Raw genomic sequence first — 26,653 nt, forward strand, 5'->3', positions numbered from 1 at the left:
CAAAGAAAGTGGCGAGGAAGGAAGGGTCTTCCCACCCTGCCAGACCACCCCACCCTGCACCAGTCTGGGACAAAGCTATAGTTACCTATCACCACTAATGTGTTGTTGGCCTTTGAAGCCTCAGGCCACCACCAGTTGCCAGGAAAAGCTGTGAGACTGAACATGGTTTTAGTGGAGTTGGGAGAGTGGCAATGGGCCACGGACACAATGGCACAGAATGTGACCCCCTTTGGGTTTGCAGACAAGACTGAAGTCTTCATTGTATTCTAGTGAAATCGTCTAACAGAGCCTCCCTCAGTGTCTTTTCCAAGAGCTGTATGGCTCTCTCAGGTTGGTGGAGTCAGCGGGAGCCCTGGGTCAATGGTATAGTACTATCTACTTGGTCATCAGCGCATCTGTAATAGAAACAAGCTGTCCGAAGCCTACCACTCTCATGCATAATTACTCAAGTCATTGGCCATGCTTAGAACACGGTACCATCACGCCTTGAAGGAAATCCGTGGGCATGGAGCCAGAGTGGTCTAAAGTACTGCACTGGATGTTCCAAACTTCACGATCAGAAGGAAAGAAAAGAGAGAAGCATCACTTCAAGGGTTAAGGGTGACTACGCAGGAGAGATCTTGGTCGCCAATGAGAGGAACTGGGGAATTTGGTGGCATGGCTGGTGGCACCTAAGGATGAGTCTTGGTGTTTTCCACCTATTGGTTCCTACCGCCTCAGTGGGGGTACTGTTGGCGACCATGCTGATATCCACTTGACCTGCACGGATGACAGACGTGAAGTTCCTTTCTCCTAGACCACCCAGGCAGTCGGACGGTCACATCTGAAGCCTTGTCATCTCCCTGCGCACCTTCACCTCTGGGGTGGGGGGGCAGCACACGCGCTCTGAGTTACTGACACACGCAAACACTGAAGAACACTCACGGTCCCCCTCCCATCCTGCCATTTGGGGTGGGCCATCTGTTCTCCCTGTCCCCAGCAGCACAGCCTTTCCCCAGCCCCCAGCAGGTGCCACGCCCCACCGGGGGGAAGGGGTGGCACCGGCCTCACTGTCACCCCTGTGGACCTCAGCTTCGTACAGCTCCTCTCTTGGAAGATTTTAAGTTTTCTAATTAAAGAGCATTTGGGGAGCCTCCCACAGGTGGGCTACCAGGAAGGGGAGGAGCGTGGGGAGGAGCTGGACCCCAAAAGGGAACTGGCAGTCCCAGGCCCCCACGCCCACCCACCTTGCCTCCTCATGAGCTCCGGCAGGCACCCCTCCAGGAGAAAGACAAGAAACACTGGCTAAAATGCGTCCCGCGCCCCCGTCTAGGGCCACTTCCAGATTTACGCATTCATGGGGAATGTGTCTGAAAGTAAACCTTAGAAACTCACCTTCCACTGTGGACTCAAGCCCCTGCTTTTATTGAAGTCTCTCTCCTGAAGCTTCCTGCCCCGCCCTGGAGACTGGCTGTCCCCTCCCTGCACTCCCACTGTCCCCTCAGAGGCTGGTGTCACCACACCTGTAACACGTTGGTGCTTTGCGACCGCCCAGCTGCCTCCTCCACAGACAATAAATGTGGGTCGCTCAGTAAATGCTCAGTGGCCACGGAGCAGGGCACAAGGAGAGGCCACTAAAACCTCGCCATGAACTACGCTCCTCACATCTGGGAAGGAGACAGGTGACAGCCCATTCCCCAGAGGTGTGGCATCCCTGCCTGCGGGGACAGCGTGGCCCTGGCGATGTGGAGCTGGTCTGAAGCCTCTCCCTGCCCCACGGCATCCTGCTCCGGAGAAGCTGCTGACCCCCTGATGGTCTGGATGATGGGCTCCCAGAGGGGGTACGGCATCCCTGCCGAATGGAGTGCTCCTCACTTTGCTTCTCTGACTTAGAGGACTGTGGGGCCCCTTCACAGACTAGCAAGGAAGATTCCTCAGGAGGCAGAAGATCCAACCTAATCCCAGGTGGATGTGTGCTTCCCAGGTTGGGAGCTTTTGGGAAAGGGTCCAGCATTCATGATAAATAAGATTCTTGGAGACTGCGGGTTATTCCAGATACGTTTACTAACATCTGGTAAGAGCCTCCAAGTGGCCTCTCAGCAGAGATGCGACTGCCTCCTGGCATGAGAGTTACACAGTAGGAGCCACTCAGGGCGGGGTCCCCCTGCTGGGCGGGCTGACAGGCGTGTCCCCAACCAGGACAGATAGCCGAGGGCCCTTCTCACCTCACCTCTCAGCTTTGCAAAGAAACTATGCCCGTGACCACCGCTCCCGAGAACTCTGCATTGAGCAGTAAGACGAGGGGCTTAACAATTAAGATGAAGAAAGGTCCTTGGGAACTTTGGGGACAGTACCCACGCACCCCGTGGGGAGCACAAGGCTGGCAAAATCGCTTAGAGGAGCCCCACTTACCTGTTGAAACACTCTCTATAAACTGAGACTTCCGCATACGTGTGTGGTGTCCCACCCACATCATCTGGGTCCCAGGGGGTCAGAACTGGGGATGGGGCACCGTGCAGGACATGGGCGGGGCCTGGGGGGGGCGCTCCCCGGGGCGGGAAGGCCTGCAGGGGGCGCGCTCCGGGGGGCCGGCGCCCCAGAGGACCTACCAGAGTGCGTCCTCAGGTGGCCGGTGAGGGCGTCCCGCCGGCGGCACGCGTAGTTGCAGAGATGACACTTGAAGGGCTTTTCCCCAGAGTGCAGCTTGATGTGCCGGAGCAGGTTGCCCTTTTGCGTGAAGGAGGCCCCGCACTGGTTGCACTGGAAGGGCCGCTCGCCTGGGAAGAGGAGCGGGGAACCGGTGAGATCAACACTCTGCGCGCGCACAGGCACAGGTGCAGGGCCCGCGAGGAAGTTGTTTCCCACGGGGGCCCCGGTGACTTCCAGCCGCTGCAGGTTTGATAGAACACGAGGCTTTCAGACTAAACCTGCCAGCTCTTTAACGCTTCGCTGGTTGGGTCAATTTGATCTGAAAATCTAATTTTTTTTCCCTAAATCAGAATGGCACATCACAATGCAAATTCAAACTCATTTAAATAAAGCGACGGCAACATTTTGTGATGAAGAGCCACTCTTCCTGATCAGCAGTTTTGGAATAAACCAATATCCAATTTTGCGTGTTGTGGCATTTGGTGGGGTTTTTAATGTGGCTTTTTTTCAAAGGGTCTTTAAAATATGCCACTGAAGCAAGCAAAATAAAAAGGAAAGTCATTAAAAATGCATTTCAGGATCACAAGTTCATTTCAGCGTTACATTCTTATATTTAAATGAAAGGCACTTCATTATAACTGTTATAATAAGTTCTTTTCATTTACATTTCTCCTGTATTTTCCCTTTCAATTTCTTCTCCATTACCTGTCTGTCCCTACGCGGGCAAATCAGGAAGGAGACAGACAGAGAGAGTGTGAGGCTGAGAGAGAGAGAGAGAGAAAGAGAGAGATTGAATAAAATAAGAAGTTAAGAAAGAGAAGTCCAAAGACAAGTCCCGAATCTCCACCCCCACCCCCATGGTGGGGTATCCAAGCCAGAGCCACAGGGAGGTTTCTGGTGTTTTTTTTTTTTTTTTTTATTTTTTTTTTTTTTTTTTTTTTCTNAGGGCATCTTCTTGACTCCCTGATTCTTACCCAGCCCCACTATAACTGGAGTGAAAGTCTTCTCCCCTGCTACAGGGCTTTTTTTTTTTTTTTTTTTTTTTTGCTTTCCTTCCCAAGTCCTGAATCCTCTAAGCTCTTGCTGGCCTCTATGCGCAGAAGATAAGTTGTATTTTCAGTACAAATATTCTAAGAGATGCACATGAGTTGCTATTAGGAATTCTGGGGGGGGGTTGCAGCTGAAGGGTGGCCAAGAAAGTGTGGGACCCTCTGGTGGGTGTGGCAGTGCCTGACTATATGCTGGGGTCCCACAGAGGGACACACAGGCATCTGTGGGAAAGAAATATGCTACAGATCGGTCCTGGGGCTCGGATTCCCTACCACTTCAAGCCAGTGACCATTTCACTTAGCCCTCATGTAAGAAAAAGAATACAGGGGCGCCTGGGTGGCTTAGACGGTTAAGCGTCCGACTTTCANTCCCCTGCTCACACTCTGTCTGTCTCTCTCTCAAAAGTAAGTAAACATTAAAAAAAAAATTAAAAAAGAATATACTTGTCAGGCTGAAGGACACATTAAAGCTCTTTTGGAAACGACTGCTTTCTTTCTTTTGTTTTTTAGAAGAGCTCTATGTGACCACAGTATCTGGTGTTGAGATACCATGAAAAAACACTTCCTGGCAACGTGGTTTTTTTTTTCCCTTAGGAAAAAAAGAATGTGTGAAAATGAAAATGCGTCTTTAACTTTGTTCCCAATTGATTAATGTGGTTTGGGTGAATGAGACGGAACTCTGACTAAAGTAGAAGCGTGTCTGGTCCTATGAAAATCTACACCAGCTTCAAGGTAAGAGTTCACACTGGCACCTGGACATCATGATGGTGACCGCTTTAGTTTTCGAGCAGGGAGGGCGGATGTGCTACTCCAAAAATTGGCACTAACGTGTGATGTTTCACTGCAGGCAGGGTGGGAGGGAGGCTGCTACCAAACAGGGTGTATTCGCTATTTCCCCAAATCTGTATCTGGGTTGCACTTGGCTGGGCAAAGAAAGGGTTGAAAGTCAAGCCAGTAAGAGGCTGGCAGCAAAGCTGACTAGCAAGAATGCAGTCCCTGAGTTACAAGCCCATGTGTATCAGGAGGAGATTGCAAGAGCTGGTGGCCAGGTGGCCCTGAGAAGCATCCAGTAGCATCTAATAATCTATCAGAAACATTTCTGGGCCTTTGTCATCCACGTGCATGAACGTGGATCTCTGAACTGCGAGCAGGTGGAAGGGAAAAGAGGAGTAAGCAGTCCCTGGGTGCGAGAGACCCCGCAGGGTGGAGCGGATTATGTCAGGGTGAACCTTCAGCTGGGCGTTCCAGAAGGGCAGTCAGTAAGGAACGCTCACGCCACAAAAAAGCTTATAAAAACCATGGAGGACCCTTTCCGGTAACACGGATGTGTTGTGGCATGACCTAGAGCTAGCCAGCTAGCTAGCTGGGGTACCCCCTCCCCGCTGCTGAGGCTGGGGGGCCCTGCAGTGGACATAGGAGGGGCAGATCATTAAAGCCACACTCCCCAGCCCCCCACCTTCCACAGAAGAGGGCGGGAAGGAAAGAAAGGCGGCCCTCTCTTCAAGAGTGAAATCTGTCTTCTAATTTGAGTCAGTGGTTCTCACGTCTCTTGCTGTGCCTGGCGTCTTAATCCTGCTGGCCAGCTTTCCTGGAAATCTATTTGTTTCTGATTGCCTGGGCCGGCATGAATATTCAGCGTGGGACATGGAGACTCTAGAAGGGAGCGTTCTCCAAAGTGACAACACAGTGTTCAACTCGAGGCAGTTTCCCTTTGGAAACAGGAAGGGGGGGCACCGCCCCATTGCTGGGCGGCAGAACGCAGCCCATATTATCTGTGTTTCTCTGTTTGCCACTGTCAGCTGCTTGCCTCGTGTGGGTCCTCCGCTCGCATGTCTTAGCTAAGGGAGCTCAAGGGCTCTGGGGCTGGATTTCTTTTATGCAGTGGGATGAAGGCTTTATCATCCTTAACTCAAAATTAAGTTTATCTCAGTGACTGTACAGAGGTGCCACTTTAGGGACTCTCTGTAAGAATGTTTGAGCCCCAGGGCGCCTGGGTGGCTCAGTTGGTTAAGTGTCTCTTGATTTCGGTTCAGGTCATGATCTCAGGGGTTCATGCAATTGAGCCCCATGTCGGGCTCTGTGCTCAGAGCCTGGAACCTACTTGGGATTCTTCCTCTCCTTTTGCCCCTCTCCCGCTCATCTCTCTCGCTCTCTCAAAAGAACTAAATAAACATTGAAACATTTAAATTTTTTAAAAAAAGAATCTTTGAGCCCCTTTGTACAACTTAATGGGTAAAAAACAAAGTCTTTATGGATGCTTCCATCAAAATTTAAGAGGGTCTATCAGAAGAAGGTGGATTAGGGGCGCCTGGGGGGCTCAGTCAGTTAAGCGTCTGACTTCAGCTCAGGTCATGATCTCGCAGTTCCTGAGTTAGAGCCCCGCATCCGGCTCTGTCCTGACAGCTCGGAGCCTGGAGCCTGCTTCGGATTCTGTGTCTCCCTCTCTCTCTGCTCCTCCCTGCACTTGCTCACTGTGTCTCTATCTCAAAAATAAACATTAAAAAAAAGTAGGTAGACTAAAAAATACACACCCCAGATGCAAGAATGAACTTGTGCTGACTGCACCTCGGACCAGATCGTAATTTGCTGCTGTTGACGTGCCGGGCCTTTCGCCTTTACAGATGGGAACAGAGTAGGCCCGAGACTGTATCGATAATCATAATTCAGATGTTTTTCTTTATTGTTAAAGGTCCCATGGTTTAGAATAAGAACGCTGCATATTTGCATGGAGGGGTTTCCCCCTGCCCTGCACGCCTCTTTCATAGCACTCTCCCCTGTGATTCTCACATTCGCCCTAAGGTGTTGGCGGAGAAGGCAGTGCTATTACGTTGCAGTTAAAATATAGAAACCGAGCAGCAACACTAGCGAAGGAAGTGGTGGGGTCAGCAAACAGTTCAGACAATGGCACAAACAGCACCTCACCGAGGTGGCGATATGGGGCACAGGGAAGGGAAGGGAAGGGGGAAGGGGACCCTGGTGTGCCAGGCTCGCTTGGCAATGGGCAGGGGCAGGTCCTGACTTCCTGGGGGGACAGGAGTAGGCTGTGCCCTGGCTCCCGTGTGAACAGCCATCCAAAGTGGCCACATGTCCTGCCGTACACGGATGCTCTGGGTCTGGACTCCAGCATCTGGCACATCCTCTGCGGCCCGCCCTAGCATCTTGCACGCTCATGTGATCTTCTGGTGATTACACGGCCTTGCAGTTTGCGAAGCATTGCCCTCGAAGCTCGGAAGTGTGGAGAGTTCAGGGTGGGCCTGGGGGCTGCCATTATTCTGCTGGGATCCCATAAAAATGGGAAGCTCCCTAGCACGTCTATGTATCCGAGCCTAGTTTGGCCAGTATGTTTCTGGAAGTACCTGTGACCTTGACCTCACATTTATAGGAGTGGGGATGCATCGTGAAAACAATCCAAGGGCTTCCTGTCTCAGTCTGGTTGTCTGTTTAATAAAAGCCACGCCGGGACCCATACAGTTGATGGTGCCTGTGTCCCTACTTCTGGAACTTCCTTGTTCTGTAAGGGAAGTGCGGTTGGTATGTACCCTGGCACTCAGCCGTTATTTGTGGGAGAGCAAACGGCCGGGGCCCCTCTGCGTATCCATACTTGGCAGGTTGATTCATTAAATGCAATTATTCTTTTTATCAGGGCAGGCAGTCATTATATTTTGGCAATTTAGTATGCCAGAATTTGATTCACTTATCAAATATTTATTTAAGAGAATTCTCACTGTACATTCAGGCTTTACATGAATTAGCAGGAAAGTAATTCATTTGTGAGCCCTCTTCCTCCATCAGGAATGTATTAACACGGTCCCGGCGTATTCTGTTAAGCGTCTATCACAGAGTAACCTACCTTTGCTTTAATTTCTGCTTCATTACCAAAGGGGAGAGCCTGACTACTCTCCCGCAAGCCCCGCTTAGGGCTTGATGGGAGGGGTCTATTTCACTGGATAATTTGAAAATTAAGGGATGCATTAGGAAAAGCAAAGTTTGCTTAATTTCAGAAGTCAAATTTTCTACCAAAGAGGAATGCTCAGCAAAAACAAACCTCTTTTCTCTGGCTTTCTGAAGTGGGGGGGGAGGGGTATTACAAATGGAAGACATCATTTTGGAGCCTACCCTGATTCCGATGTAAAAATTACAACTCCACAGAGGTCTGCACTTCCTCCCAAGCCCACTAATTTGCTCAGCTGTTTTTCTGAATGCCCGCTTAATTTCTGATAATCACATATTTCTTTGGCCCCGTGTGAGACTCACACAAGGCTGTGATTTGCTAGTCTTCTTCCTACTTCCCTAAGCTGTCTTATAAAGCCAGACGCCTCCAAAGCCTCCAGCAGACAGAAGCTTCGATAGGAAATTCGTTACCAACTGCTGGTGGAAAGGAGGCACAACGAACCACTTTGTCCTCGGGCTCACCCGCTGGGTCGTCCAAGAACTGATCTGAACTCTGTAAAAGATTGTCTTCTGCAGCTTCTGCGTCCCTCCCTCACGTTTCTAAAAATCCAAGCTCTGTGAGTTTGGATTTAAGACATGCACATTTTTGGGCACTCGGGTGGCTGAACTGGCTCCTGATTTCAGCTCAGGTCATGATCGCACGGTTTGTGAGTTCAAGCCTCACATCGCGATTTGTGTTGACAGCGTGGAGCCTGCTTGGGATTCTCTCTCTCTCTCTCTCTCTCTCTGCCCCTCCCCTTTTCTCATGCTCTCTCAAAATAAATAAACTTTAGTAAACAAATAACAGTGGTTTAGGAGGCATCTTTGTTAAAAAAATAAAAACAACGCAAAGTTTACTCTTGGTTTCTCCGGAGGTGGGGAGGTGGGGTGGGGAACCTTCGAGGAATACATTTCAGTGGGTCGATCTCTTTTGGGCTTTATTCCGTCTTGTGTCAAGGGTGGGCCCATCTGGAAGGAGACCCCTAAGAGCACAGCCCTCGCTACTTAGCTTAGCGGCGGGACCCCGGGCCCCAGACAGAGCGTTCATGGCCCGGAATGCTTCCCTCCCGTACAGGAAGGAATGGGTGCAGGTGTCTGGGTGGCTGCAGAAAAACACTACGCTTGGGAGACGGGCTCCGAACACTCAGCCGAGACAGGGCAGTTTCCTCCTGCCACACCCCGAGGACCTTTCCGGGTCACCGAAGGGGGGACTACGCCAGGCCTTACCAGTGTGGCTTCTTTTGTGGACCATGAGCACATTGGGGCCGATGCAAATTATCCCACAGACATCACACTTTAGTTTGCCGTTAGGAAGTCGAATGCCTCCAGCTCCTGACAGAGCTCTGCTGCCTTGGCCACTGTGGGAGCCATTCATTTTCTCTCCCGCGGCATCAAGCACTCGTAAATCCTCCGCACATTCTTCCCCATTCACTTCACAGGCCCGCCCATTCTCTTCATCACTCTGAGCCTCTACTTTAACATTACCGGCTGAAAGACACAATACAGGGGCCACTCAGTGTCATCGCAAAAACAAAACAAGACAAAAACAACACAGCAGCAAAAGGACACCACTTCCACGCGGAGAAGGTTCTCGAAGGTTCTCAGCAGCCTGGGCCACGGGACAGCAGTCTGGGGCTGTGGTCATGTCCCGCCCACCTGGGGCCCGGGGGCTGGGGGTAGGGGGCTGGAGGGGAGAACCAGNGGCCACGTGATATGCCTCCAGTGCTGGGTGGGCGGGAAAGAACTGGTCATTTGATGTGCGGGCCCTAGCCAGGGCGGACGGGGCCACAGTGATATGCCTCCCGTGCTGGGGCGAAGGGGGACTGGTCACATGATATGCCTCCTAGGCTGGGCACAGTCCCTACTAACTGATAATCAAGCCTGAAAACCTCATCCTGCTTAGCGATGTGACCTTTCCCTGTGTCTGGGACAAAGCTCAGTAAACCTACGCTCAGATTTCTGGCCACGGATGCCCGAAGGATTTCTCAACGGGTTTTGTTTCTTTGGCATGTGGTCATTCTAACTCCTTTTAGTTCATGATCATAAAACCTGCGCCCTCGAGTACAGTCACCGTGTGGCACGTGTCTCCAAATGGCTGAAGGGTCAAGTGGCGTCTTTGTAAAAGTGGCAGATCGCATTAGGCTTTCAGATGGACAGACCCCTGCGTGAGGGTGAAGGGCTACTGTTCACCAAGGCACTGACCCCTATTTACTCTGTAGTAGTGCCTCCTGTAAGTCACATTTAGGGTGGTGATTTCGGTCCTTCACATGTTTTTCTTGGTAAAGAAAATCAGAGGCATCTCGTTTGTAATCTTGTGAAACACAGCCTGGTGACAAATTGGTAAGTCCATCACTGTAGTAAGAAGGAGAAATCATGGCTACCCTGAAAGCTATCATCTCTGTCATGGTCGCTCTAGGTTAATGGGAGCAGGTAGGTGAATTTGGTCAAGTACAGGAAACAATGACGTAGATAGCAATCAGGACTATAAGACCTTTGATCGACGTTTAGAATCACTGCTCCAGGCCTGGTCCTTGGACCAGCAGCAGCAGCATTGCCCGAGAACTTGTCAGAAGAGCAAATTCTCTGGTTCGCCTCAAATGCACAGAGCTAGAAACTCTGAGGGTGGACCCCGCACTCTGTGTTCTCATGAGCCCTCCAGGGGATTCCAATGTAGCCAAGTCTGAGACCACGGTTTTCAATAATCAACCTAATTAAAGACACTCCAAGTTCATTTTATTCAGTGCCTCGATGCAACTAAATCAAGAGCTCAGACTCTGAAGTCGACATTCCTGGCTGGGAATGTCAGCTCCACTCCACTCGCCGGGAGCACGGACACCTTGGCCAAGTCACACACCTTCTCTGTGCCTTGGTTTCTTCATCTGTCAAAGCCAGAACGATCGGCACTGGCCCGCGGGGGGAGCTGTGAGGACTCTTCTCAGTGGTAAGCCCATGAGCAGTCGGCTTCGGATGGGGACAGGGTGTGCCGAGTGGGAAGCACGTTTTCCACCGAGCTGTCCCTGGAGGGCTCACCCCAGTAACATCTGCGACACTTACACGGTGCCAGGCACACAGCACTTCACGTGCTCTGGGGTATTTGGCCCTCACAGTGACCCGGTAAGGGAGGTAATGCTACTATCCTATTTCACAGTTGAAGAAGTTCAGGCACAGAAAGGGTGCACAGCTTGGGAAGGTCACACAGCTGGTAAGTGGGAGACCTGGAAGGTGCTGCAGGCAGCCTGGCTCCAACGCCCACATTCCTAAGCTGCTAGACCGCCAAGGTTTTCCCATTAGCTCTCTGGGGAGACAAATGAATACATGGAACAAATTAGTTGGGACATAGGCCCGAGGCCCTCACTGTGGGCTTGGAGACCCCAGGACTGAGGGAGTATCTCCTCTGATCAAATCCTGGCATTACATCCAGTCAGAGGACGCCCCCACGTGTGTTTCCCCACAAGATTCCAAAGATCGGCACCTCAGAGGCCCCCTGCTGACCTCTCCCAGCTGCCAGAGAAAGGGGCCAACTCCTACTGACACCTGTACAAGGCAAGCAAAGAAGTGGGAGTACCATCAGGCCTTGGCCTCTGAACTCTCTAGAATCTGTATTCGTAGGTAAGTGCCTTGAATCCTTTCAGGTGGAAGCTAATTCTCTAGGGTCCCATTATCCGCTAGAATGCTCTGGAAATAGGACAGCCAAGTTTCAAAGACTTCTGAACTCCTTAACCTGGGATGATTTTTTTTTTTTAAGTTTATTTTCTTGAGAGAGACAGAGACAGCATGAGTGAGGAAGGGGCAGAGAAAGCAGAGAGAGAGAGAATCCCAAGGAGGCTCCATGCTCAGTGTAGAGCCTGATGCGGGACTCGAACTGGCGACACCATGAGTTCACGACCTGAGCCGAAACCAAGAGTCGGATGCTTAACCGAGCCCCTAACCTGAGTGCAAATTATTGTTGGCACAGCAAGTTCTCCAGCCAGTGGCCCTGACACACAGGGTGGCGGTATGGGCACCCGTGGCTGGAAGGAGGAAACCACAAGACGGAGAAGCGTAGGGGATAATCCCCTTAGCGCTCGGCTCCGTTTCACACAGTTGGAGGCAGCCTGTTAGAGAGAAATGACCCTCGTTCTCCCGAAAGCACGCTCACCAGAAACCACCACTTGTATGTTGTTAGGGCAGGCAGGTACTTCTGTGACCCTTGGGTGTGTTATGTGGCTTGTGCTGTCGGGGACAGGGTGGGCCCTTCCTGGTGAGGAACAAGAGAACGGGAAAGCCTCAGGGTGACCTTCAGGGTGACATCTGCCCCAGCAGGCCACTTGCAGCAGAGGCAAAGCTGTACCAGGAAGGAAGAAGATAAGGATGGAGGGGGTGGGGGGAGGAGGAGCGCAGTGTGGATGTCACCTTAAATGCCATGGAGGCCCTCGAGCCAGACTGGATACCAGGCACTAATGTGACTTTCTCATTACTGTTAAGCCATGTGACATTTCCTCTAAGAAATGTAGCAGAGCCAAAAAGCCAGGAGGCTCAAATGGCATGAGAGCCTGTAATAAACCACCCTGAGATTGTGTGGACCCCTGGTTCAGTAGCTCTGGGCAGCTCAGAGACTAGAATTCAGGATCCTGTGATGCTGCAGGCTGGCTGGAGAAAAGATCGGGGACCATCCCCCTGACCCCTGGTGGTGAGCAGCCATAAGGGACGGGAACTCGACAGGGTTCCATTAAGCAGATGCCACACGCATTTCAGAGTAGGAGTCGAGTGGAAGATGCAGTGTTTTAGGGCTGGAAGCTTGCTGGAACTTTGGGGACACGTTCTAGGCTGCACTAGGGCGAGGAAAATCTGTAAGGACCCTGATGGGGGAGGGGCCAGGGGCACAGGTGAGAACACGGTGCCCAGGTGGGCAACACCGTCGGCCACGGGCAAGTCAGCGTCACGCTCAGGTGAATGTTCCCTAAATCTGGGCGAAAAGCATTCCTGTCTTTCTGGACAGACGCAAACTGCGTGCTGGCTGCACAAAAGCGATGGACGGGCTCCTGCTCACCCTTGGTGTCCATGAAACAGGGTCTCCCTTCTGGCTGGGAGGAGAACACAGGCAATATGCTTATCATGCTCAAGGGTTCAGGGCAAGAACCTATCTTGACAAGTCGCAAACACACCGATCTCAAAATTGTGATCTACTCGACATAAATGTGAAGTCCACTTAAAATTGACCTTTAAAAAAACACAAACTCAAGATGGGGGCGTCGGCTTCACTTATCTAAGTGTGACAAAGGGGTTTTGGTGTTTTGGCTCAATTATTGATGTGGTCAGAGGAAGGAAAAAACAGAAGATGCCACCTTGGGGTCCCGCACTGGGTGAAATCTGGAGTCCCCTGCCTTGGCCATGTCGTATGTCTCTGCTAAAAAGGGCAGGCATGATCTGCCGTGGTCCAAAGGAAGGAAGTCACTGGGGGCTGAGCACACGTGGGGCGTCCACAGGGCTGGACAGGCTTGGCTTGGAGAAAAAACATGTAGGGCTGGGGGGCTGAGGCTGGGTGGAGGGCTGGGGGCCTGAGGCTGGGTGGAGGGCTGGGGGGGCTGAGGCTGGGTGGAGGGCTGGGGGGCTGAGGCTGGATGGAGAGCAGGGAGCGTGGGTGGCCCTGGCACCATATAGCCTGGGGGGAGGGTCCCCTGGGGACAGGTCCCCTCCACAGGTGGGATGGTGGGGGCACCCGTGTGGAGGACTTCCATGCGCGTGTGTGCGGGAAGACTTGGAACGTTTGGGTGAGTGTTGGGTTTGTGACCCCGCCATTTTGAATTCCACAACCCTGTGGAAGTCATGGCACCAGTAATTGTTTCCCTTAATGACCCGTTCAGGACAGATGCCTGGTCTTCATTTAAGCTGCTCCATCTCCGGCCTGGAGCCCACCCAAGGGGGTATGTAAGATTCTTACTCCCTTCCCTTGAGAAAAGTCAAATGGAAAAGGATGAGTTTATTTTCTTCATGACCTCCTTGAAGGGCACAGGTCGACCCTCTGAATCAATTCTATGAAATAGCAGGTCTTCCCCTGGTCTGTACTTCTTGTACTTTGGTCCACTGCACAGATGTTGTCTATAAGCTCACCAAGGCTCCTGCTGACTGGCTGTCCCTCCCCTGAATTCCTAAACCCTTCCATCTGCTCCATTTTCTTGGAGCTGGAATTGGTCATACATGCCATTCATTGTGTCTATGAAACGCTACACTCTCCCTCAATGTAGGGATTATACTTATAAATATTTTGCAACTTCATCCCCCCATCACTTAGAAAAATGTCGAACTCAGTAAGGTACTGAACTGGCCTGATTAAAAATAGAACACGAATGGGGCGCCTGGGTGGCTTAGTCGGTTAAGTGTCCGACTTTCGCTTGGGTCATGATCTCGTGGTTCGTGGGTTCGAGCCCCGCGTCGGGCTCTGTGCTGACTGCCAGCTCAGAGCCTGGAGCCTGTTTCAGAGTCTGTGTCTTCCTGTCTCTCTGACCCTCCCCTGCTCACGCTGTCTCTCTCTCTCTCCTAGAAATAAATAAAAATATTAAAAAAAAAAATAGAAGAANCTAACCCTGCAGCTCTTCTGCGGACCATGGAGAACGCATGGACAGGGGCCCAATCTTATTATTTAATAAACGTGGCTTATATATCAAGAGCGGATGTCTTCAGATCTCGAGTCAACAGTTACCTTCGCAGACACTGTTCTAAATTAGGAAAACTTAAAATACTACAGTTCTGGGGCACCTGGGTGACTCAGTCGGTTAGGCATCCAGCTTCGGCTCAGGTCATGATCTCGTGGTTCGTGGGTTCAAGCCCCGCATCGGGCCCTGTGCTGACAGCTCAGAGCCTGGAGCCTGCTTCAGATTCTGTGTCTCCCTCTCTCTGACCCTCCCCTGCTCATGCTGTCTCTCTCTCTCAGAAGTAAATAAAACATTAAAAAAATTACAGTTCTATATTCTAGAGATCTCATATGTTATTCGTGACACAGCAGTCCCAAGAGAGACCCCAGACCCCTAAAGGAAGGTGGACTTCAGCTTATGGACAAGTTTGGCCCCGAAGAATTTGGAGAAGCTGGGCAATTCAGGGTCAGCAGAGCCGAGAGGCCTCCACCCACTGCCAAGCACTGCGTACTCATGAATGATTAAAGCATTTTAATGCATAGATATGATGTGCCCTGGCGGTCCCCACCTGACAAATGAGTTCTGTTTCCTCTTCGTTTTCTTTTCCCTTTTAGAAAGTGCCTTTGTGTTTACTGGTAAGGTAAATGTTTGGAACTCAGAGTGTGCCTGTCCATTGAAAAGACATCCTGAAATCATTCCTATGGTATGAGTTTAGGCTGCATAAGCCAGAAGCGCTCGATATTTTAAATGAGGAAAAAAAAAAAAGGGAGACAGAAATAGACCTGAAACCAGTGACTAGCAAGCCAAAATCAAATGGAATAAAAATATTCACAACAGATCTGGAATGAGTACAATGCTATGAAAATTTGAGGGGCATCTGGGTGGCTCAGTGGTTAAGTGTCTGACTCTTGGTTTCTGCTCAGGCCATGATCTTGGGGTTCGTGGGTTCAAGCCCTGCCTTGGGCTCTGTGCTGACAGCACGGAGCCTGCTTGGGATTTTCTCTCTCCCTCTGTCTCTTTCTCTTTGTTTCAATAAATATACACACATTTAAATAAAAATGAATAAATAAATGAATACATAAAATTTGAGATGAAGAGGAAATATATAGATGATTCTGTGCTGCCTCATAAAAAGAGATTTATGAAAACTTTTGAGCATTCTTCAGCTAATAAAGCCACTTATTATAATTTTTGTCATTTAAAACATAAGGGTTTTTTCTTGTCAAGATGCATGCTGAGACATATTGTGATCCTTATTTGATACTTTAGGTCTTTAAATGAAATGAAGTCAGGGAGAGAGAAAAGAGGAAGAGTCTGAAATAAAGCATGATTTGCAAGGAGATTTACATCCTCCTCAGGTGACTAGGAACACAAGTTGCCATAGAGAAGGTAGAGGGGGTCCACCAGGTTGTATTTTTAATTTTCAAGAAGGAAAAGAAAGAGGGGACGTGGAGTGAGGAGGGCAATGTCTACACTGCCCACCAGGTGGTGGTGTCGGCCCAGAGCAGCTGGGTTGCTGCTTGGGTGGGGCCGTCCCCAAGGTCAACAGCCATCTGTGAGGAGGAGGCGAATATTTACACTTTGGGTACGTACATGGGGAGAGGGTGAGGAAGAAAGAGACAGGATACCTTGTGAATCCATTTGCATAAATAGAGAGCCAGGCATATAACAAAACACATAACATCTACCTTCTAAAATCTCCAAGTAGCAGAGGCTTTATTAAATGAGCCAGTTTTTACTCACTGAAGTGCTTCAACCCTACAAGGTGCTGGCCCCTAAACCTGCCTCAGATTTCATGAACACATGTCTCAGAATGTATTTTCTTACTCTGAAGTGCATGTGACTTCTCAACAGTTCAGCAGTGTGATGGTTCTGATCTTAAAAGTAACATGACTTCTCTGTGCTAGCACCTTCATGTTTTATGTAATCCTGTGAACACACACATATACATACACATGCCTATCAACACAGATACATACATATAGAGCTCGCAGAAGTACTTCTCTCAAGCTATTGTTTTAAAGTTGAATCACAGGGAGATTATTAATAAGAGAAAGAAGGCTATCACTTTCCCATACTGGAAAAGCAGTCAGTTTTCCGGTTGTGAAAAGCAGTCAGTTTTCAGTCAATCTGGGTTGTGAGAACAGGCCATGCTTATAGGCAAAGTGCTAAACTCTTTGGATGTCAAAGAGCTTTGATTACCAAGGTGTCAGAAGCTTACTTTTAAGATTACTGACACCTTTCGGATTGAGCCCGGATCAGTAATTGTTGCACTATTAACAAGTATGGACTATTTTCTGATGTTGCTTTAAAATAGGAGAGAATTTACTAACACAGGATCTAAGGAGGGCAACCTGTCTGTGCTGCTTTCAATATTCGGCTATCTGTGCCTTTTTAAAAAGCACCCTCCATTCCTTAAAATACTCCTTCAGGGATGCTGCCCTAGTCTATCTGTCGTTTACCGACTCCCAGTAGCTAAAAATGAAATTAAGATCTGCTTTTGGTTTACCAGCTCAGATCGGGACGGTCCCGCAGGCACGGATTCCTCCGTCTGCTCAGGCAGCGAGGCACCGCAGACTAACGGCCTCTAGGCCCTGGCTGTGTTCTCCTCTCAGTTCTGAAATGAATACCTCAGAGCCACAGAAGGAGAGCAGGCATCTTTGTCCCGTCCTACAAATGTGTACAAGTTCTACACACGGTGAATGATCACAGGAAGTCTGGCCATTTTATCATCATACTCAATAGAAAAGAGACAGTCGTCACATGAATGGCCAGACTGTTTTCTAGCATTGCTAGAGTAACAATTCAATCACTGCTATTGTTACATCTACCCTTACTATTACTCCACTGCCACAACAAAAGAAAGTTGCGTAGCATATCTTCCAATAGCCTAAAATGTTACACATGCACTTCATTGTATCAGTGATGCCCCGGGGGTAGATGTTTAATGAACACGATGGTCAATATTGATCTCATTTGTTCAGGTATGAAGGAAGGAGATGGAGAAACATGCATTCACAATAGTCATGCTATGGAACCGGAGTATGAGATGAATACGTGTTTGTTTTCCAGAAGCGAAGCATATACTTACGAGAGAAAGATTTGGGAATTAGTGCATGAAAATCCCTAAAGCCATCGGCCCCATATGTAACTGCAATAAAGAAGGAGAAAAGAAAGCTGGCTTTTGACAGTGTTCACAAGATACAGCAAGTGTTTAAAAGAAAAGGGTTATTTTTTTTTTTAAAGAAAGTATTCTTGCTCAAAACCAATAGTTCGCTACTGATCTGCTCATTTCAGCCCATGGTAACATATCGATGTTCAGAAGCAGGACCGCCGTGCAAGGCACGTTTGCACACCACCTCTGCTGCGCTAACCAGCCCGCGGGCCGTAACATGTGTCTCTTAACGGGCTGAATACATGCCAAATGGTCCTCATCAGCTTTCAACATTTTCTTAGAAAGTGTTCATAGAAAATTAGAAATATGTTCACACAACACAGCGAGTGGGGAAAAGTTAGTGTTTTCCCCTACCTCAAAACGAGCTATCAATTTCTTCGGGTATTCCTTATCAGCCGCTCTCATAAATGTTATCAGCGCCTCAAATCTTCAGTTCTTGTTCTGTGTTTATAGGTCAGAGCGTCCCGCTGTGTGCCCGTGTCTGCCGGCTGAGGAGATATCACCCACGCACACGCAGGGAGGCATGGGTGGAGACACGTGCATGCGCATGTGTGTGCACAGAGAGTTCTCTCTCTGAGGGGCGCATCCCAACTCTATCAGCGTGGTGAGCACAGCCTAGCTACTAAATTAAACTTGTTGGATCAGCTGCTGAATGAGCAGAGGCAAGGCGATGGTGTCCCCCAGGAAACAGACCTATGGAACCTTGCCGGGACCTGTTTAAGCTTCCCAACACATCTGACTACAGACCCTCAACTCTTTGGGTCAAACTCTTCCAACCTCTGTCTCTCTGTGCCCTGGGGTGCAACCACCCCAGATAATGGGTATTTAAAGACTAACATCACGGGGAGGTCAGTTTCCCTGGGTGTACTTTTAGGACACAGCTTGTGCGCACCGTGACGAACACGGCAGCGGGAGGTGTTCATGGTCACTGGTAACTGAAAAGCAAGGCAGCGAAGGGATCTGAGCGGAACATGATTTATCTACAACTATGTGGGTGCAGAACATGGAGACTCGCACAGGGCTTGGAAATCCACATGTCAGCTCTGAGATACAAAAGTTTGTTTTAAAATACTTTGCATCATTGGGGCTCCTGGGGGCTCAGTCGATTGGGCGTCGACTTCAGCTCAGGTCATGATCTACGGTCTGTGAATTCAAGCCCCCCTGTCGGGCTCTGTGCCAACAGCTCAGAGCCTGGAGCTGCTTCAGATTCTGTGTCTCCCTCTCTCTCTGCCCCTCCCCTGCTCATGTTCTCTCTCTCAAAAATAAATAAAACATTCAAAAAAAAAAAAAAAGAATGCTTCTCATCGCACTCATTTCCAGTTACTACACACACCAGTACCACTCATCTTTAGACATTAACGGGGCGTCATTTTCAAGAGAGTCCGTTCCTTGCCGACTGCAATTCAGACCCTTTTTACTGCTTGTCCTTCATATCTGATTCCCTGAAATGAACACCAAGTTTAAGAAACAAAGCATAGCTGCAGCTAGAGAGTTATTCTACCTCCCCCAAGGAAAGCTGAGCTGATAGGAGTTCGCTCTTGCTCACGTGCCACACGCGTTCGTGCACAACCGACTTCTCCGTTCAGAAGAACATGGCATTCTCGCCATCGGTAAGTATGCACAAGAGGAGAATGGCACCCCCACCGGGTCGTATCCTGCCCTGCCTGGTCCAGTCGTGACTGGTTCTGCCTGGCCCAGTCCGGTTCCATCTCTCTGGTCCTACTCTGTTCTATTTCAGTCTAGTCTCCTGGAAGGCATTCACTGGGGGGTTTGTAAATGGCAGGTACTTGCAAAGAACTTCCATAAACTGCCGTTAATCTTCCCCACGGTCCTGGGGCACCTGAGGTGCTCAGTCAGTTAAGCATCCGACTTCGGCTCAGGTCATGATCTCCCGGTTCGTGGGTTCGAGCCCCGCGTCGGGCTCTGTGCTAACGGCCAGCTCCGAGCCTGGAGCCTGTTTTGGATTCTGTGTCTCCCTCTCTCTCTGACCCTCCCCTGCTCACACTGTCTCTCTCTCTCTCTCTCTCTCAGAAAGAAATAAAAAATTAAATATCTTCTCCATGGTCCTATGAGGCAGGAACTACTACCAGTTTACTAGAGAGGAGACTGGGGCTCCAAGGAAGTTCTGGAATCTGTCCTCTTGGTGGCTAAAGTGTAAATGTGCGAATCTGAGACTATCTAATTAACACATTACAGTTGGTATTCCAAACACATTCTCCCTGTGCAGGAAGGGTCTTTGGGAAGCTGTGTTTTCTCTTCCAAGGTGCTTGAGAGGTATCAGGAAGGGTGTTACTGCAGCTGCACACACACATACACACCTGGGTGTGCACGCATGCACACACATACTCACAGTGCATTTACCAATAGTCCCCTGCAAGATGAAATGACTTAACCACCAGCGATTTGGAAAGTGCACCACCCCCTCCACCCTGCCCTGCCCTCCGTGTGTGGCTGTTCCCACCCCAGCTCATCCGGGGCCCCATCACAGTCTCTCACCGGTCCCCCTCCCTCCCTGAGCAGGCTGGTCCGGGGGTCACGCAATCTGATGGTGCTCATGTTTCTGGTGGCTGCTCAGAGGGGCCACAAAAACCTTCTTCTCACTCACGTGGGCCGATGCCTCACAGGGGTGCAGACCCGTCCTGTCCCTTATCTCAATCATGCTCGTAAGCCTCATGCTCGTGGCAAAGTGGACCCTCTCGCTGGTGCCAGAAGCCATCCCTGTGGGAGCAGGGAAGCGATTATTCCCTGGTGGGCTTTCGGGCCTGTCTTCAGGTTCTTGGTAAATTCCACCCCAAACTTCGTTGTTTTACAAAAGGATACAGATTAAAAAAAAAAGATTCAATGTCTCTTAAGTTTTCTGAATGTCACAAGTTCATGTGTCACAAAGTTCATATCAAGAACCAACGTAGTTCATTTGGTTAGGAATTTTTAATTGGCCAAACTGCCACCCAATATCTTCAAAGAAAACGCTGTGGGTGCCTCAGATTCTGAATTCTGTTCAGATTGCCAAATTAGCGAACATTCTGGAAAAACAGATTGAATGCCCACAAACCACACTTTTCGGTTTGCGTGGGGTCGCTCATGTAAGCCTCTCAGGATGCCGTCACCTCGGGGAGACATTAAAACAGACCTGAGATATCTTCAAAACAGAAGGAGGAAGTCTGTTCCCCTTTTAAGTCAAAGGACACTGACGGTTTTCTTCTGGGGACAGCAAACATGTTTCAATTTGTATTTAGGAGAATTTAGAAACACCAGGGAGTCTGACTTTGATACGTATTCTTCAAATCCTATTAGCCTGTTGGGCACGGTCAGGTCATAGGTGTCCTATGAACTTGTGTAAGTGTGGTTCGCAGTGACCTTTGCAAAGCTTATGTATCTAGCGTTTCCTGTCCCTGCACCAGCCAAGGGTCCCCGATCAGGATGGTAAAGAGAGGCAAAGCGCAGGACCAGGTGACCCTTGCCGGAGCTGAAACACCGTGGCTGTGCTAACTAGAGAACTAGTTAACCTGAATAGGTACCAAATCCGGGTTCTCTTGAAATTCTTCCATACCTACACGTTTGTTCTTAGCCCTCCAGCTTCTACGGGGGGAGGAGAGAGCGCGAGCTGACTGCGCGGCCTCACAGAAAAGGGGGCTGAACTACAAAGCTTCAAGTCTGACCCACAAACGGAGAGCCAGGGGGCACTGGTGGGAGGTCAGACCACCTTCTTGCCAGGCTTCGAGGGCGCTGGGGCTCAGGCGCCGGTGTCTCACTCAGCCCTGTGCCCTGCACGGCCCCAGCCGAATGCCACGCACCAACAGGCACACAAAACGTATATAAACGAAGGCAGCAGACATGCGCCAGGCCCTCCCGGCTGTGAACTCACCTGGGGCTTCGTCACCACCCAGCTACCCAAATCCAAACTCAACGTCTTTCTCCAGAGCCAGCTAGCAGTTCTCCACCCCTCCCGTGCCCACGACGCTCCGATCCAGATTCCCCAAGTGCTAATGCATATGGGGGGGGGGTCTCACCTTCACCCTGACCTTCGAGCCCACTTCTCCCGAGCTTCTGTAGGCTTGCCTCTTCCTGCTTTCCAGTCACGTCCCTTTCCAGCACCGCCACCCAGCCAAGGTGCCTCAGGCTGTGCCACATACTGCCAGCTCTTCCTGTCACTGCCTGGCACGGTGGTGTCTGTGCATCCTGTGGTCCTTGCTCTCGGGCCCCCCTTCCGGTCCATCTTGCCCTCTGCCCTGAGACGGTCATGCTAATTAGTGGCTGCCTTCCTCCACTCACGTCTGCTCCCCAAACTTCCACTGGTCTGCGCTGCTACTGTGAGGCCAAAATCCCAAGTCCTGGGTCAAGGTCCCTCCAGGACTGGTCAGCAGTGATGGTGACTCTCCCAGTGGGTAACCCTATTCAGATACCCAATGCACGAACCTGATGGAAAAACCAAACCCGCCTCATTTGCAGACACTTCATTCAGCTGTGCGTGTAATTATTTCCTAACGAAGCCTCAGCCACGGTATGTGCGTGGCCCCCTCTGGAGCCACGTTCCTGCCTCTACTCAGCTGGTAAGGCCTGCCTGCCGTCCACGGCACCGCATAGCCCCCCTCACCCCCCCAGGCTGGCGCCACCGTTCCATCCTTCCGGGGCCCACCCCAAAGCCAGCCCCCTCTCCGCTGTTATCCCTCCAGAATAAGAATACATCCCTTCCAGTAAAATCCGTCTCCATTCCAGGATCCTTAGGGCTACATGCCCACTTCTGGGCTCCATGTGGTCCCGAGCCCACTTTCTTTTTTTTTTTTTTCCTTTTTATAATGTGACTTCTTTTTTCTTTAATGTTTATTTATTTTGAGAGACAGAGCGCAAGCAGGGGAGGGGCAGAGAGAGGGAGACACAGAATCCGAAGCAGCTCCAGGCTCTGAGCTGTCAGCACAGAGCCCGACGCGGGGCTCGAACCCACAAACTGTGAGATCACGACCTGAGCTGAAGTCGGACACTCAACCGACACAGCCACCCAAGAGCCTCTCTGAGCCCAATTTCTGTGCTCAGATTAAGAGGCTGCAAGGATTTGTTTCCCTTCTCCCCGCACCCCTCCCCTGCACATCGCCTATAGTATTCAAGGTGCTCATTACAGGACCGCTGAGTCAACAGACTTTAGTACTATCTTCTGAAGACAACTATATTATTATCTGGACATTTTCAGAAGTTCATGCACGTCCAGGGAGAAGGTGCCAAGTATGCGGCAGAAAGCACTCTATTTCCTACGCCGGTTATGAGTGAGGCTCCCGGGACCCCTGGTGAGTCGGGGAGATGGCTCTGCCCATGGTGGTTCAAGGCTGGACGCTCCTGCAGTTGATGTGACCGAGCGTGTGCAGACTGGTTTTGGCTTTAGGTCAGAGGCAAGTCTGGCACTAGGCTCTGCTCCCATCAGCCATTGTGGACCGAGGGCTCAAGCACCACCAAGTCTGAGCCTCAGTCTCCCCACCCACCAAGAATAATCATGTATCTATTCTCTCAGGTTTCTGTGAAGATTCAGGCGCTCGGTGGGCTGTAGCTTTTGTTTCTCAGTGAAAAGGCACTGGCAGATAAAGATAAACACCTCTCTTCAACAAAGACTTCGGGGCTCAGGGGATCAGCCACAGCCCACTGACATGAACCAAGTTTTTCAAAAGGGGAAATGATGCTTTGTGGGACAGGCTGCAACAAAGACAAATGTCCTCGGGGAAACAGCTCTTGGAATGTTGAGTCTACACAGGCTTCAGTCCCTAAAATATGCCTCGTGGGTGCCCCGTCTGCTTAGGAAGTACCCTGACCATGCTTCAGGCGAACTGCCAGGCTGTGGGGCAATTCTGGTTGCTTCCACTGGGACCTGCCTAAGATGGGCTAAAGTCAACTCTGCTTTACTTCAAATGACGGTTGTCATAGCTGCTTTCCAGAGTGGACAGCGCACAGAGCGACCCGCCCGAGGAAAAACCGGCTTCTGACCCTCTCTCCCGGGACACAGCACAGCCGGGGACCTCTCCTATTTTGGTTGATGTTTTCGGAATATACTTGTAATGCCTCACAGTGAGCTAAGCAGGAGAGACGAAGATCTGATTCCCAGACGTGTAGTTTAGAAAGGGGAAAACAGCGAGCCAAGACTTTCCTTCCGAAGGGTCCAGGGAAGAACACGGCACATTCGGGCACTATGAATATCCGTCAGAGTCACTGCTTCGGTGACCTGTGGACACAGTTCATCACAACCTGGGGATGAAACACCCCCACCAAATTAAAGGACAGGTTGAGGGATAGCTTTTGAATGTTATGTCTTCCTTGCTTTTTCTTTTTTTTTTTTTTAATGAAAAAGTAACTTTTTGGCAAAAATATGATTTGCCTATTCTTTTTTTAAATGTTTATTTATTTGAGAGAGAGAGGGAGTGGGAGAGGGAGCGAGAGAGAGAAAGAGAGAGCATGTAACAGAGGGGAAGGGAGAGGGAGAGAGAGAATCCCAAGCAGGCTCCGTGCTGTCAGCGCAGAGCCTGATGGGGGGCTTGATCTCACGACCCTGAGATCATGACCTGAGCCAAAATCAGGAGTCAGAAGCTCAACCGACTGAGACCCCCAGGTGCCCCAAGATTTGCCTCTCCTAAAGAGAGCAGGTACACCCAGTGTCAAGATGAAATTTTCTGAAATTCACCTCCAAGCCCTATAATAAATCTAGACAAATCGTGAAGACGAGAAAACGGGGAGTAAATAATAAGGACACAGTGAGAGGGTGTAATCCAGACTTAAAAAGAGAGAAGGAAAGGGACACTTTGGGGCCTGGAATAAAGGCTGAAGGAAATGAGAGATGCTGCAGCAACACTGGCCAGGCAGGGGTGTCTGGCCACCAGCCGGGGCGGGGGATGAACAAGTGTGGGGTCCCGTCCCGAACCTCCCAGGGAGGGCTGTCTGTATCACACAGGCCGAAACAGGGAGGAGGGAAATTCTACAACGCAGCCGTGCCAGTGGGCGCTGGCGGCCACCTGTCATCCGTCCGGGCCTGCGCTCCAGCTGGCCTAGCCAGCCGCACGCGTGTTTCACACGCGGTTTTCCTGCGGACACAGTCTCACTGAACCCTCGCTGCCGAAAGGGGGGACGTAGGGGGGAGAGCATGGCACCGAAATGAGGCATTGGAGAGTAAAGGGAACATCACCGTCGGCGGTTCTCAAGCGTGGTCGCAGCGTGGGCCCTGAATGCATCAGGGAGGCTGCAGGGGGCGCTGCTCCCGATCACAAAGGGAAGAAGGACTGGGGATGACAGAACCAGGACTGTGGCCTCCCCCCAAGGACGCACATGCCCCCCACCCCCACCCCAGCAGGCTCGGCGGAACCCTCGGCCATTCCCTCCCTTCCCCGTGCCTGGCACCGTGTCAAGCCCGAAAGATTCCAGGAGCCCGGCTCTGCCTCAGGGAGGCCACAGATAAAGTAATCTTCCCCGGGACACCCAGAGGGTGCGCCCCTGCTTGCCCTCCCTTCCAGAAGCTCTGAGGCGTCCCTGCCAGAATTCCAAGCAACAGGTGACTCAGCAAAGGCAGAGGAGGGTCGGGAAGAAGGGCTCGCGCGCCGGTGCCCGTGTCGCTGAGCCCCAAGGTGCGGGAGCAAGCTCTCCGTCTCCGGATGGGCGCCGATCCCTGGGGCGCCCCGCGGGCCCGCATGCTGCAGGGGCCACGAGGAATCTCACTCCCGCCTTTCCCCTTTCTTCCTGTTCTCGCCCCCAAAGCAGACTTCTCAGCCAGTGACCTGGGGTTGGGGGTGTGGGGGGCAGGAAAGAGAGGGACGCGTGAGACACCTTCGCCATCAGCAGAGGAAGACGGGGCCGAAGGTGGCGGGGCGGGGTGACTGCATCCGTGCGCGTGGGCACGTGCGGGCACGGGTAAATGGCACAAAGGTTGCTCTTCGTGCACACACACGTACGCAGGCAGCTCGGAGATGCGAAGCTAGAGTGCCTGTCACCCACGGTGACAGTCAGAGACAGCGACGCAGGGCAGGGAGACAGCAGTCCCCACGGCCCTCACCACCACCTGCGCCCCTGGTTACTTGGGGGCACATCTGGCGTGCTGGCCCAGGGAGCAGGCTGCGGACCGATGCCCGGGAGTCAGACCCGAGCCACCACCAGTGGTTTGGGGTCACGAAGCTCCTGCTCCTTCCCTATCCTGAGCAGCGAGCAAAGCTCTCCTGTGGATGGGGGGCGGGGGGTGGTGGCTGACTCCCCATCTCGACGGTAAACCCACGCAGCGGCGGCGAGAGGGCACCAGGCAAGCAGTGTGGCTACTTTAAGCTCTTCGGTAAACGGTGTTAACTTACTGCCCAGGTCAAGATCCTTTGCAAGCTATAGTTCTTCTCCTAAGGGATTATTTTTCTTTATTATTTAAAAAATATTTTTTAATGTTTATTTTTGAGAGAGAGAGACAGAGTGCAAGCAGGGGAGGGGTAGAGAGAGAGGGAGACACAGACTCTGAAACAGGCTCCGGGCTCTGAACTGTCAGCACAGAGCCCGACGTGGGGCTTGAACTCACAAACCACGAGATCATGACCAGAGCTGCAGTCAGATGCTTAATGGACTGAGCCACCCAGGCGCCCCTCCTAAGGGATTCTTTAAAGCACCCCCCTCCATGCCCCCTTCTTGATCTCCCTCCCTCATTGTTTGGGAACTTGTAGCACCAAGTTTAGCAGACGCGTAGCATACGGTGTTTGATCGATGCTCACAAGGAAGCTCTGGGATATTATGATCAGTCCTGGGTCCAGGGCTCGGGCTCTGAACACCAGAAGGGGAGGCAGAGGTGGGTTTGGGAAGGACCTGCCTGCCCCCTCCTTCTCCCACCCCTGCCCCCAGAGGCTCTGGGGGCTCGAGAGACCATGGCAGCCTCACCAAGTCTCAGTCCCCTCCCTGGGGGAATCAAATGCCCCGTCCTGTCCCCATACAGCAGGGTGGGGGGCACAGAAGGGCAGGGCGGCCACGGAGCAGGGAGGCCGGTGGCCCCACAATGTCCCTCAGGGATTTGCTCAGTGCTTAGCAGCCACCTGCCTCCTGGTACCTCGGTCAAAACTGCACGTGTCTTGGGAAGAACCTTTGAAAATCACACCGCCTTCCTGGTAGACGTCAGCTGCTTCTTAGGATTCGAGTGTCTCAGAAAGTCCTGTCCTTCACTTAAGCCAGTTTCTTTGAACTGAGAGGGGTTCCTCCCTTCCCTTCCCTTCTGTCATTTTATGATTCAACGCTGTTTAGTGGGAATCACGTGGAAAGGACCAGGGCAGGCC

At 51.1% G+C, this 26,653-nt stretch overlaps 1 protein-coding gene across 10 annotated transcripts in view; it reads right to left on the minus strand.

Annotated features, from left to right (window-relative positions):
• IKZF1 (IKAROS family zinc finger 1) overlaps window positions 1-26,653 on the minus strand; it is a 98,328-nt gene that overhangs the window by 18,280 nt on the left and 53,395 nt on the right. For 6 of the 10 annotated variants that reach the window (XM_077781162.1, XM_077781168.1, XM_077781164.1 and 3 more), the window contains exons 4-5: window positions 8,835-9,095; window positions 2,589-2,756 (exon numbers count right to left, since the gene is read on the minus strand). In XM_077781162.1, the coding sequence (XP_077637288.1) occupies window positions 2,589-2,756; window positions 8,835-9,095 (429 nt within the window). The remainder of the gene's footprint in view (window positions 1-2,588; window positions 2,757-8,834; window positions 9,096-26,653) is intronic. The other 4 variants (XM_077781171.1, XM_077781170.1, XM_077781169.1 and 1 more) reach the window with 1 other exon arrangement.

This window comes from Crocuta crocuta, unplaced genomic scaffold, assembly GCF_008692635.1.
Source record: "Crocuta crocuta isolate KB4526 unplaced genomic scaffold, BGI_CrCroc_1.0 scaffold108, whole genome shotgun sequence".
NCBI classification, from domain to species: Eukaryota; Metazoa; Chordata; class Mammalia; order Carnivora; family Hyaenidae; genus Crocuta; species Crocuta crocuta.